Source organism: Bidens hawaiensis, unplaced genomic scaffold, assembly GCF_021521415.1.
Source record: "Bidens hawaiensis isolate Kalapana, Puna unplaced genomic scaffold, B.hawaiensis_p1.1 tig00030512_1, whole genome shotgun sequence".
Taxonomy (NCBI): Eukaryota; Viridiplantae; Streptophyta; class Magnoliopsida; order Asterales; family Asteraceae; genus Bidens; species Bidens hawaiensis.
This window is the reverse complement of record NW_027495085.1, coordinates 153,356-167,775: the sequence shown is the minus strand read 5'-3', so window position 1 is coordinate 167,775 and position 14,420 is coordinate 153,356. Positions and strand designations below refer to the sequence as shown.

Genomic DNA, 14,420 nt, shown 5'->3' with positions numbered 1-14,420 from the left:
CACTATCTGGTAACGCAAAACGCTAAACGCAAACGTAAACGCAAACGCTTTATTTTATATACACTTGTGAACTCACCAACCCCGTGTTGACACTTTTAGTATGTTATTCTCAGGTAGCCGAGGCGGCCGCGCGGTATAGGATCATGCATTACTTTGAATGCTTATGTTTATGCAAACTCATTTTTTTAAACTGTTATTATTAATTGGGTTTTAAGTCCTCCTGCGTGACGCAATACTTGGTTTATGGTTTTACGCTTCCGCACTTATTTACACTTAAACGTTTACGTGGTTTGAAAACTTTATTTATGGTTTGATTATAACTAATGATTCCGATCCTGTTAGTTCACACCCTCTGACGGTAAAACTCCGTTAATGGATTTTAAGGGTGTGACAGATTTAAACAGTTCTTTCAGCATCCTGGGGTTGCGGTGTCAGGTTCTAAAATGTTGGGTCAGTTGAGATAAATGATTTATTACCTTCGGTTGGTCTTGGATTGTTGAATGGAATAGTGTAGAGAGTGTTTGGCTTAAGTGTGTTTTTTATGATGCAGGCTAAGGTGTAGAATGATGGAGATGGAAAGGATTTAGGGTTTAAGGGGTATTTATATACTCCCTAAGCCCATGGACCATAGGCCCATATTCATTCAAAATCAATTATCTAATTTCATCTATTTTAGCCCACCATCCCTTTGTCTTATTATTATATTATTATTATTATTAGTCTACTAACTCATTTAATTCTTCCAACGTAATTAATATTTTATTATACATATTTGATGTTATTATTATACCATAAACAACAACATTAACGATTATGACTGAAAATAAACATTAATCAGGTTTCAATTAGGGCTAAAAAGATAAGAACAGTTTTAACTAACATATTGAAATTATTTAATAAAATCATACTTACATTCTCCATTTAGTTAAATCAATATGAAAGCAAGATGATTTAGGGTCCGATGGTGTCCGATTCTGAGTATCAAATCGCCGGCTAAATTAATTGTAAAATCCAATTGAAGCAGAAGCTAGTTATGTTTAACAAAATAATAAATGAAGAGTCGTTAACTTTAAATTTGATAACATAATATATTTGTTTGGGCCTTAATAATAGGCCAATTTATATGGACCTGCTAACAATTTGTGTCAAATAATAGGTCAAATTTAATCTATAATTAACTTAATAAAGATTTTTAATTGGCTTTATTTTTTATTAACATTACCCTAAATAAAAAAATATCAAATATGAGTTCTTACTAAAAATCCTTTTTGATTTTTTACTAAAATCAAATAAATTACCATTTTAAAAAAGATAACATAGTATTATATTTATAAGTTGTGTAATAGTATCTTTTTTGATTTGTTACTAAAATCCAATAAAATACCATATTTAAAAAATATAACAAAAAATTATATTTATAACTTGTGTAATAAATATTATTTAAGGATAGAAAATTAGTAATTGAATAATAAAAGGATGTATAAATTGTAATAAATATTTATTTACATATGATTTGTGTAACATATATATTAAAACACACATATACAACTGTATTTAGATTATGGTGTAACATTTACAAATTTTTTATCAACAAATAGTTTAGTAATAAAATATTATGTTAGAAAGGAACACATTCATATACAAATTAGTAACATAAAACTTTTAGGGTCAAAATTTTGTTGTTGACTTTATTTGGAAAAACGATTTTGTAAAAACAAAAACTTCGAAAAATCAAAAATAATTTCTTACAAAATAATTACAATCAGCAGTTGTATATTTTTAAATAATAAAGTTGATTGGCAATAAAAGTTGATTTAAAATTTAAAAGATCCTTCTATCTGAAAAAAAAACTTATGTATTAAACAAATGTGACTACAAAACATAAATTTACTAAAGTATGGCAGACTACCAATAATCTATATATAGAACAAAATCAAAACATAATTATTATGTCAAACTTAAATAAAGCCAAACAACCAAAAATCATCTCAAAACATAAATAAAATCAAAGATCCAAAGATGGATTAATTGTTAAAAAAACCAAATAGCAGAGATAATAAGTCTTAATAAAAATTAAACAACCAAACAAATTAAACCAAAATGTTTAAAAAATTCTTAACATAACCGAAACCTGAATTCAATGTTTTAATTACCAAACTTTAACCTTTCATTTGAAATCATTCTCCAGTTTTGGAGTTAAAAGTGTCGCACCCTCGTATGCGTCACTAGTGGTCGGCTTGTCTTCAACAGTCACTGACTTAAACTTTGTGGCCGACATGCTATCTTGATCTGCAACTTCAAAAACTTACACAAGTTTTCTCTTAAGTTTATTATCAGGTGAGGTTGAAGTTCCTTTAGTATTATTGGCTACATCCTGAGCATCCACATTTAAACTTGGAGTTTGATTATCTCCAATATCGTAAATCTGTTATTAAAAAAAAGTAAACAAAACCTAAACATGTTAGTGACTTTTTGTTACATATAATTATTAAATTGAATTATATTTAACAAATATATCTACCTTAACGGAAACAGAACGAGATGATTGGAATTCAGAAACAGATGCTCCCACTATGACTGAATTGGAAACTGATTTCTGAAAATATAAATGGTACCAAAACATCTGTTACTTTAAATTACCAGAGAAAATAAATTAATTATAAAATTACGTTAATATTAAATAATTATCAGACGACCAATAAGCTTTTTCTCTATTTCAGAAACAATATTACTATCATCAGTAAGCTTGTTTATCCCATACTCTTCGACATTGTTTCAGAAGTTGAAGTCGGCAACATCAACTTTGAAAGGGAATTTCTTTTCTAACAGGCAATCCAAGTCAGTGGAGAATCGACCTTTTTCAAAAAAAATTTGTAATAAAATAAAATTAAACCAAAATTATAATAATAAATGTCGTAAGAAAAAGGAAATAATCAAAATCATGGATAAAATAAGATAAAATAATTAATTAGTTTAAAGATATAATTGAAAACAAACCTCATCTTCAGAATCAATCGATTCACCGACTGTATTGTTAATCAGCATTTTAGCATCTCCATCAAATAGGGTCAACGAAACAACTCCAGTTGAATCTTGCACCCTTATCTTGATATTGAACCTACAATATGTTTTAAAAATAGGTTCATTTAAACTAAACAAAGAATTAAAAAATGGTCAAACTATTGAGCACAAATAGTTTTCAAGAAATACCTACGTGTAGGGAGAACACCTAACACATTGCATCTTTGAGTTTTGCATTCATATACCTTGCCACATTCACCATCATTTTCCATGAGTTTACGACTACAAGTGTTACACCCAATGTAATACCTATCAAGACAGATAGCCTTTATTGTACCAAAAAAAATGATACTTTAGGTTGGAAATAAGTAACAAACAAATTAATCGTTATTCAATACGGTGAAAAAGATAAATAGGATACTTTAAAAATTAATAAATAACTTACAAAAATAATGGTGCAAATATCGCAACTATTTTATAAATCTTTTGTTTTCAATAACTCATCATCAAGAGATGACAACATCTTCACTGGAATTGGTTTGTGAACGGTGATATCATTGGCGTTTAGCAAATCCAACAAACTACAAACTATAAATTTACAAATTTCAGAAAGAGTAACATAATTTTATATAGTAATCACAAAAATTATGAACAAAAAACAATAATTACAAATTTTTATTTACATGTTTTTGTATTCCTCAATTTCAAATAAAAAGTAGTTGATAAACAAACGCCTCACATTAGATCTATAAGAATTCGACACATTTACTTTCTCTACAAAAATTAAAGATTATTGAATGAAACATGTGTATGAAGATGTGACATTTAAACTTATATGTGTGTGAAAACAATAGTCATAATTACCTTTAGTATCAGACCCGTTGTAATACTTGACTCTACCAAATTGCAGTAGAATAATGGCATGGTCTTCCTCAAAATAATTAAATGACATATTTAGACAATTGTGATGCATAATGATCCCAAAGTGTGAGATATATACAATTCCCCCTTAAATAAGTCACATGTTAAATAAACTATGGTAAATAAGTTATGTCAAAAAACGGTCTTATCAATATTAGTACCTTAAATCACTGATTTCCATGGTATGCTTGTTTTTGTCTTTCACATTTGAGTTATTAGTCATGAAGACATGAACCACGTGACCAATTAAATCTACAAGAACCTGAATCAAATAAATAGTTACCAAAAATGTTGGAGAGATAATAAAAATTTAATAAAGAATATATTTTAAGAAACAAAGTAGTATACCTATAGTGGATTTCAAAGAAATTTCTTTCTTATTTATAGATTCAAATGAAGGTATTTCGAAACCAACCATACGACCTTCAAAGTCTTGACACGGATTGACATGGGTGTTTGGTCCCAAAACCAACTTGTTGGCACAATCAATTACTCTATAGTTGGATTAATTTAGACCAACGCTAGGATTGACAATAGTGAGAGTAGAGTATTCGTTCAAGAACCTTTTGAAACAAAAAATATCATGTTTATAAAAGTGGCTTGCATTCGATTCTCCTGTCATTAATGAAAGAAAAAAATTATAAGAATTAACCGTGAATAATGAATAATAATATAATTATTATAGACAAAGTAAAATATATAAAGGTTAACAAATAGATAATTACATCCTTATCCATGAGAACCATCTCCATAAAGAAATCCTTGTTGACATTTTTGTTATCCTTGATGGTCCACAGTCTTACAACTCTAACCTTAACAATTGATGGAGATGTATTGAGAACATCGATTTTATTAAACATGGTAAGGCTTTCAACTTCCATTGTAATTTGCTATCAATAAAATTATAAAAGAGTTAAGTCAAATAATAATTTGAAATATAAAAAACATATTTAAGGGTTTAGGAACTTACATTGCAGAACATTTGAATGGCAGAAGAGCCGTATGATTATGAAGAATGCTTATGTGGGTGGAGGTTATATAGTAAGATGTGGAGATAATTATGTTTGTTAAACCTCATATGTTTAGAAACATTCTAATTATACACACTAAATATTATAAAGCCTATATATAAATTATACATATAATATTCCGGATTGTATGTTTATAACCTCCAAAAAAACAAACAATTATAATGTGCCTTGTATAATAAGTTTAACAGTTTCCTTGTATAATGTTTTAATCAATCAGTTTATAATTTTAAATATATAGTGAATATTCCGGTATCATATAATTAAAATCTCCAAAAATAAAGCAAAAAATAAATAATATATATAACCACATAAATAATATTTCATTGATTATTGATTTTATAGTCAAAAGTTTTTAATATAATTCGAATTTCAAATTATGTAAAGATTTATTATGTATATCAAACAAAATTACAAAATATTTAAATTCCAATTATAACTGATTACATTTAATTTACAGTCAAACAATAAATTAGATTTGAAAATATTATATAAATTAATAAAAAAAATTATAATTCCAGAATATTAAAGGGAAATATTATATATGAATTTAATAATTTTAAAACAAATTTATTAAAAAAAATATAATTAAAAAAAGATAAATCAAACTTTCAGATTTAGGATACAAAAGAATCAGAAATTGGCCAAAAAATAATCAGAAATAGGAAATTTTTTGTGCAACATATGACGGGAAATTACCTTGAATATATTGGCCGGAAAACAATTCGATATTCAATAGTCTCTAATCAACCATCAATTGAACGGACACGACGGTATTGGAGAAATTCATTAATATTGAACTGAAGGAATTCAAAGTAGACTAATCAATTGTTATTAGATATTGTACATGTCGGATATGAGCAGCCGAAAATTAGGGTTGATATATTTCAAAGGTTATTTGAGAGAATAATGAGTTTAAGAATTGGGCGTGGATTATGAGTCTCTGAACCGGGTTTAATGTTTTGTAACTTCTGTTGAATAAAATAAAAGATGAGTATGTGAAAAAGATCAATATAAAAACATGGTGAGCTGGATGCAAAGGTGGACATCATAGTTAATTGTCATGTGGACAATTGTAATGCTTTAATAGTATTGTTAGATGAGGTGAAGTATTTATAAAATCTATAGTTATTTTATCCAATGTTACAAAAGTCGCTAGATGGACACTAGCCGGCCGACTGGGGAGTTAGGTGTACTCGAGAAGTACCCGGAGAGTACTCGGAAACGATAAATATAAAGAAAATTATTGTTTTTATATTATATATATATGTCAAATATCATAAGTATACTCATATTTATAAAAAAATAAATGAATACCAATATAAATAAGAGAAATGCATTTTTATATACTAGATTATTCTAAAAGTTGCTAGTCATCAACTAAAAAGGTGATAATCTTTTTTTAATATTATCGAAATATGAATTATGTTTATTTTTAAGCCAAAATTGGCCCAAGTTGGCTGACTAGATGCGAGTCTGGCTGAGGTTGACCACATTTGATCGATTCTTAACTAGGCGGAGTTAAAGAAACTCTCATCGGCGCCATACCTTGTAGCGAGTACTCAGGAAGTACTCGGCCTTGGAGACCTACTTTTACAACATTGATTTTATCTCATCCCCTAACTAACTATACGTATATGTGACATATTAATTGACATTAAAAGTTGATTGATATATGTATTAAGAGCGTGTGAAGAATACATATAATCATTAGATGCAATTCAGTCATGGGAAAATGGTTCATTCACGAGAAAGTTGAAGCATATATTCTTGTGGTAACAAATATGACACTGGCTAGAATACGTTCTCAAAGCTCAATACAATTCTTCATTCACAAGAAATCTGAAGCATATATTCTTGTGGTGACAATCCTTTATTTGAGATAGATGATTCATGGGGTTGTGATACGTGTCTGGGAGGTAAAAAAAGAGTTTCCGGATGGTAAATGCAAGATGGTAAACGTTGGGTAAAATAACTTTATGTAATCCGCTGTCTCAAATAACGAATTCCACATATCACACCATCTTGACGTGGACAATGCTTGTCGAACAATCAGATGAATTGTAGATATACGTGGAAAGTATGCTTGTTTGTAGTGGTAATCTAATATCTTAGATAAAGGATTATCTAAAACCACTTAAATTTTAGTCAACCACTAAAAAACTTTTTTTTTTTCAAATCACCAAAAATTTCGAGATCGAGTGAGTTATTGTATATATTAATGATTTGTTTTAAATCTATATATTAAAATATTATTCAAAATATATTACTTTAAATACCAAGTTATTAGATGTTTTTTTTAATAACCAGTGTTTTAAAATTCAATACAAATATATCTGTAGTTTGATAAAAATGAGAGGCAGGGTCGGCTTTTGGGTCAGCGAAACCAGGAAAGGGCTTTAGACCCACACTTTATTAAGGCCTGCAAATCCAAAAAAAATCCATTATATACAGATATATTAAAATGGGCAAAATAGACACAAAGTTATGTATTGGTTTGGTGATAAGTTTGGTTGTTGCTAAGCAGCATGTCGTGAGTTTGATACCTGTAATAATCATTTTTTTTTGTAATGAAAGGGCTATAAAATATGATTCAGATTTAGGCCTTCAAAATCGTTGAGCCGGTCCTGATTAAAGGCTAGGCCACATTCCATCAACCCTTAAAGGTATCAAGAATTTATTACATTAAGTGCCAAACAAGAGCTCCCTAAATATTTAAACCACGGGTATCTAATAGTCTCAACCTCTAAACTAGATTTAAAGTAAGAGTTGTGATACATATTAATTCTTTTACATATGTTTGGTTATTATTTTTAAGTTTGGGTACGTGTTACGTCTTTTATGGTTAGTAGAAGAGGGTGTTTAGTATTTTCTTGATTATATAATAAGTATCATATCATGAATAAAAGATAGCAGATTGTTTTGAGTTAATTATTCTCCTAAATCTTAGCATTCTTCTTCTTCTTCAAGTCTCTAACCCTATCAAGGGTATCAGAGCAACCAGTCGATCCCTAGCCGCCATGACAAACACACGCAATCAAGAGGTTGACAAGGCGATCAAGGACCATGACAAAGCCATCACCGATATCCAGGAAACCTTTGCAGCCATGATGAAGCAACAGAACAGTTGATGAAGCAACAAGAGCAAATCTTGAAGGTTGCGGCTGAGAACAGATCCAACATGTTCGGTTATGGTAGGGCCATTGATGGTTCTAGTAGCAAATAGATGAGGATTGGGAAGGTCAACTTTCCCAAGTTCAATGGGGAAGACGTACAAGGGTGGTTGTATCGCGGTGAGCATTTTTTTGCAATCGATGAGACACCGGATAACTTGAAACTACGGCATGCTGTCATCCACCTTGAAGGCGATGTTATTCAGTGGCACCGATCTTACATGAAGACCCGAAACGCTACTGTAGCAAAACTCCCATGGGAAGAGTATGTTAGGGCTATCTCAAGTCGGTTTTCTAATAGCATGTTTGAAGACCCGTTGGAAGAAATCGCGTCCTTAACCCATGCTGACTCGACTACAACAATTCATTCGATGCCCTGGTGATCAAGATAAGCATTAGTGAAACACAAGTTGTCACTTTATACCTTAAGGGCCTTAAAAGGAGGTCAGTGGACCTGTCAAAATGTTTAAGCCCCGCACCCTACACGAGGCATATGGGTTGGCACGGATACAAAACAGCAACAATTTAAGGGGTGTAATAATCCCACCGGTGACTCTCAAGAAAAAATTACTCCTCCAATTAACGCTTCAAAACTTCCATTGCTTCCAACTCCAACAACTGGAGCCATCGATCCGCCGGCTTCTAAACCGGGAATTCTTAGCTCTAGGCGTTTGACGGGTGATGAACTCGAGTTAAAAAGGGCAAAAGGAGAATGTTCCGGTGTACAGAAAAGTTTTTTTTCCGGGGCACATGTGTAAGAAAAAACAACTTTACATACCCGAGGTGGAGGGTGAAAAACAAGCAACAGAAGAGGATGAAGACAATGTTACTTAAATCGCTTTTTGAGGGCAAAAAAATAATTAAGGGGGGAGTATTGATATGATATTATTTCTTTTATATATATTTGGTTATTATTTTTAAGTTTGGGTACGTGTTAGGTCTTTTATGGTTAGTAGAAGGGGGTGTATAGTATTTTGTTTGATTATATAATAAGTATCATATCATGAATAAAAATAAAAGATAGCAGATTGTTTTGAGTTAATTCTTCTCCTAAATCTTAGCATTCTTCAAATCTCTAAGAGTATTTTTAAGTTCTCTTTTGGATAAAGTTCGCGAAGTCAGCAGACGTTTCTTCGATTTGTCAGCCAAGGAGAAGAAGGAATGCTTGAGAGAAGATGATGATCTTCAAGGCTATGGAAATGACATGTTTCTCTCAGATGATCAAGTTCTTGATTGGACTGATAGACTTTATCTCACTGTTCTTCCGAAAGACCAACGAAGGCTTCAATTTTGGCCTCAAAATCCAACCGATTTCAGGGAGGTTGTTGACGAGTATTGCTCTAAGATAGAGTTGATTAATGAAGTTATCCTGAAAGCCATGGCTACATCGTTGAACTTGGAGGAGAATTGTTTCTGGGACCAATACGGGACAACTGCAAAAATGATTGCAAGATTTAACTATTACCCTCCTTGTCAATGGCCTGATAGAGTCTTAGGAGTCAAACCACATGGCGATGGTTCTGCCGTCACATACCTGTTGCAAGACATAGAGGTTGAAGGTCTTCAGGTTTTGAAAGATGGGCAGTGGTTTGGAGTTCCTATTGTTCCAGATGCTTTAACCATCAATGTTGGTGATCAAATCGAGGTAGTTTTTTAATTTCTTCGTGGTTTTATGTGAATGTAATTACTTGTCAATCTGGTGAACGATATGTAAATGTGCAGCTAATGAGTAATGGGCTATTCAAGAGCCCCGTGCATCAAGTGTTGGTGAACTCTAATAAAGAAAGGATGACTCTAGCTATGTTCTGCTTGCCTCAAACTGAAAAGGATATCGGACCTGTAGACGGGCTGATCACGGATGTTACACCAAGGTTATACAAGAACATAACATTTTCTGCCGACTTCTTTTTCGAGAATTACCAGCAAGGTAAGAGACCAATCGATGCTTGCAAGATTTGACTATTTGAGGATGTTTGGAAGATGGTGCTCTTTTATCTGTTCTTGGGAACTTCTTTCTTTTGCCCATTATGTGTCTTTTGTATTTCTTCTAATTTTGTAACTTTCACCAGAAAAAGAACATAAGCCATTGTTATATGCTAGTATGAACTAGGTGGTTATTTATTTATTTATTTTTTTTGCCAAACAATACATTTTTTAACATAATAATTGGCTTGTGGAGTGTTATCTTGTAACACACCCCAGCTCGATCGTTAGAACTAACAACCTAGCATGTCATTTGTTATTACGTAAACCGGAATTAGAAACAAACTATCCATAATATAAGATAATATCCGAAATTTTATAAACTTAAAAAGGCATAAGCCTATATAGTAGTCACTTACACGTTCAATGATCTAGATTTCAATTCAAAATCTCAAATGCACTCTACCAAGCAAATGCATTCGCCAATTCAAAAATCTTTTATAGATTTCAGTTTCTACAAATTCTATTTTCTTTTGCAAAGTTTCAATTTCAAATCCAATTCATTTTGATAACTTCCAATACTCTATAAATAAATTCCATGAAACAAACGCACCCTTACGGGGGGTGGTAAAAGGTTTCCAAAAGTTCACCAAGTATTCAGTCACCAAATTACCGACAAGTAAACTTGCAAGCAGCAAAAGTTAGGTACCAGTAAAATGGATACGACTAGGCGACATATGTTATGGAAGAATCACGACGACTAATAGACCTCCCAAATTTAAATAGGTACATTGTATATGTTTTCTTTCTCTTATAGAAAACTAGCAAACACCACAGACAATACAGTCATATAGAATGGTTCTCTATTCTTATTTTCTGGACACAATCAAATCTTGCAAGCATCAATTGGTCGCCCACCTTGCTGGTAAATCTTGAAAAAGAAGTCGAGCGAGTATATGACGTCCTTGTATAACCTTGGTGTCTCATCCGTAATGAGCCCATCCACAGGTCCAATAACCTTATCCGATAGAACCGGGCAGAACACCGCAAGAGTCATCCTTTCCTTTTTCGAGTTCACCAACACTCTATGCACAGGACTCTTGAATATCCCATTGCTCATTATCTGCACATAACTTTTATACTCGTATTTCTACAACTATAATATGCCAGAAAACAAGACGGATTACCTCGATTTGATCACCAACGTTGATAGTTAGAGCATCAGGAACGATAGGAACTGGAACCCACTGGTCAGCTATCAAGAGTTGAAGTCCTGCAACATCTTGGTCTTGCAACAAAAGCGTTATGGCTGAGCTATCAGCGTGCGGTTTGACTCCTAAGACCTTTTCGGGCCATGGACAAGGAGGGTAGTAGTTATATCTTGCACTCTTCTTTGCAGCTGTTCCCAGTTGGTTCAAGAAGCAACCCTCATCCAAGTTCAATGATCTAGCCAGGGCTTTAAGGACAACTTCATAAACCAACTCTATTTCGGATACATATTCATCAAGAACTTCCCTGTGGATCATCACAATTATATTATTATTATTCTCATGTCCTCTCAAAAATCAATAAATACCCTTAAATCACTAGAGATTGATAGTTTCAACAAGGCCGTCCTCGAGATTTTGAACGCAAACCCACCAGCCTTACCAAGTTTAGGATTTCGATACCTGAAGTGAGGAGGATTTTGAGGCCAAAACTGAATCTTTCGTTGGTCTTTTGGAAGTACAGTGAGATAAAGTCTATCAGTCCAATCAAGAACTTGGTCATCCGAGAGAACCATGTCATTCCCATAGCCTTCAACATCATCTTCTTCCCTCAAGCATTCCTTCTTCTCATCCGCCGATAATCGGAAAAAAAGCTCCCCGATTTCGCGAACTTTCTCCAGAAACGAGCTTTCAATTCCATGGTTAATTGCCTTAAATCCAATCAAGTTTCAAAAAAACATAATAATATTAATTAAAGTTTGAAAAGATGAGATGATAACTCATCACTTAACAGCTGATTATTATTGAAATTAAGAGACCTGAAAGCAGCCCCAGGTGGTAACAGCTGATTTAAGCTTATGGAGCTCCACATCAGAAGAAGTTAAGAGGCTAACATCAATAACTGGAATTTCAGCTGGAGAAGATATTGTAAATGAGTTGGTGACATGATCATTAGCGTACTCTTTATCATGTTTACGGATGTATCTTTCCGGCAGCCGCTGACAGTCTGCCGCTATTTCTTGAACTTGTTGGTTCATTATTTGACTCAGATCCAACAAGGTTTTGGTACTGTCAAGTGATAAGTAGAAAAGATAAAGTAGTAAAATACAAAAAGTGATTGTGACGCCGACTTTTGATTTTGTACGCCTTAGTCAATGTCACGTTAAAACTATCGAGATTGAGGAAAGGCACAGGCACCATCTGCATAAATAATATTTTATGCAATGAAAACAAATTAATTAATTAATTAGGAGTGGAATGTAATTTTTGTGTTGAGTATAATGTAATTTTTATGGAGTAAATTTTCGAAATCGTCTCTAAAGTTTGATCAATTATGCAATTTTTTTATGAAAGTATATTGCTGCAACTAGATCATTTACGTTTCTCGTTTTTTGACAATTAAATCCAAACCGCTAACTCCATTAGTGTTCATCGTCAAGTCAGGGGTAAGCCGGTCCTTTTAGTTTCTTTATTTTTCAAATCGCTTAGTTAAAATAAAGTGAAAAAAACATGTGTGTCCACGTTAATCACAAAACTACAAACCCCTAATCCCATTTACCCTTCATCCCAGATCCCACCTCTGCAATCTACCATGAGCCACCGTACACGGAGGAACCCGGTGACCATTTTGATTTGCTACCGAATTCTCGCCTCCTCTTGAATAAGATCTATTACTGCCCCTGGTTTGAAGCTTTTCGGTGGACCTGTTATGCAGAACTAGAAGTTGAGGCAGTGACTGGGATCTCGTGACGGAGTAAGCGGTCAACGATAGAAGAGATATCGTGATAGGGTTAGGAAGAAGAAGCTAAGAGGTTGGAAAAGAAACGATTTCTCGATGTGTTCCCAGAAGCAATCGACTATGTCAAATACTCATTCAATCAAAATAACAACTTACAAAAGACATCCCCAAACAAATGTAGAAGGCCATAATGGTCCTTGAGTCACGCAAACTAAATAATAAACTAGTATTCTGACCCCCGCGTTGCGGGGGTTGTGAAACCATAGCCGAATACAAAAACAAAAATGGACATTTCATCAAACACAATAAACCATGGCTTCAAACGTACAACTCTCACAACAAAGAGTACAACCGCCAATGCCGGCCACAAACGGCAACGACATCCAACAAACAACCAAAACCCACACATATTCGAACAAAAGCTATAAAGATTCTCAGTAGTATGTAAACAGTTAAACTGATTATCAAAGCCTTTGTAACCAAACATCATTGAAAGCTTAAAGCTCCATCATTTATACAAAGATTCTTTAAAATCGGTTCATATGTAATTCAAGCTTTCAACTAGGTACACATAATTTCAAGATTAAAGAAATTGACTCTTAACTTTAAAGTAATAAATTTATAACCAACATTTGCACATCTAATAACTTCCTTAGAAAATTCAACAACACAACACCAAATGTCCAAAAGGTCAAAATTAATAAGTCAAATATCAAGATAGAACCGGATGCATGAAGCAGTCTATTACCAAGAATGCAGAATAAACTCGATTGGTCCGCCGCCATTAAGAAACAACCAGTGGTCGACGGGCCTCGATCTTCGCCCGTCGTCGCCTAGGGTTACAAAATGCAACCTTACAACAAACATGACATAGCCATCGCCTAGGGTTTACAAAATGCAACCCGGAAACAGACGAACCAAAGCCGCAACAGTCGAAATCAAAGAAACTTCCGCCACCATAAAAAACCGCATGCCACGGGTGGCCGGTGATCTCTCAAAAAAATGCAGAGACAAATACGATGGTGTTGGTGGTCACTGGTCACATCTAGAAAGAAATGAGGGTCTATATAATTCTAATTCAAATGGTTACACGGAAGACAGGTGTAAAGAAGGATGCACGTGTCAGCCAAAGAAGTAAGTACAAATAAGGATGCACTGTATACAACTTGTCAAGAACCTAATGTAAAGAAACAGTTTTTTCTCCTCTGATTAGAAACTTGTAAATTAATATATATAACAATAACCAAACACTAAATACATGAAATAATAATAACTACGGGATGTCAATTCGTATCAATACTCCCTCCTTAACCCACTTTTTGTCCACAAGAAGTGAGCTCAGAGAAATCAGGAAAACGCAGCCTTAGCTCGTCAAGAAACTCCCACGTAGCGTCTTGAGTTGTCTGCC

At 33.1% G+C, this 14,420-nt stretch overlaps 2 protein-coding genes across 2 annotated transcripts; one reads left to right on the top strand and one right to left on the bottom strand.

Annotated features, from left to right (window-relative positions):
• Positions 1 to 8,196: 8,196 nt before the first annotated feature.
• Positions 8,197 to 10,107, top strand: LOC143580521 (protein LATERAL BRANCHING OXIDOREDUCTASE 1-like). Its single transcript, XM_077063520.1, has 3 exons — positions 8,197 to 8,522; positions 9,236 to 9,788; positions 9,866 to 10,107. Exons 1-3 carry the CDS (start codon positions 8,197 to 8,199, stop codon positions 10,100 to 10,102), a joined length of 1,116 nt encoding a protein of 371 aa, XP_076919635.1. The 3' UTR covers positions 10,103 to 10,107.
• Positions 10,108 to 10,823: 716 nt separating this feature from the next.
• LOC143580522 (protein SRG1-like) lies at positions 10,824 to 12,335 on the bottom strand. Its single transcript, XM_077063522.1, has 4 exons — positions 12,093 to 12,335; positions 11,737 to 11,984; positions 11,254 to 11,581; positions 10,824 to 11,189 (listed from the first exon to the last, which is right to left on the bottom strand). Exons 1-4 carry the CDS (start codon positions 12,309 to 12,311, stop codon positions 10,953 to 10,955), a joined length of 1,032 nt encoding a protein of 343 aa, XP_076919637.1. The 5' UTR covers positions 12,312 to 12,335; the 3' UTR covers positions 10,824 to 10,952.
• Between the last annotated feature and the right edge of the window lie 2,085 nt (positions 12,336 to 14,420).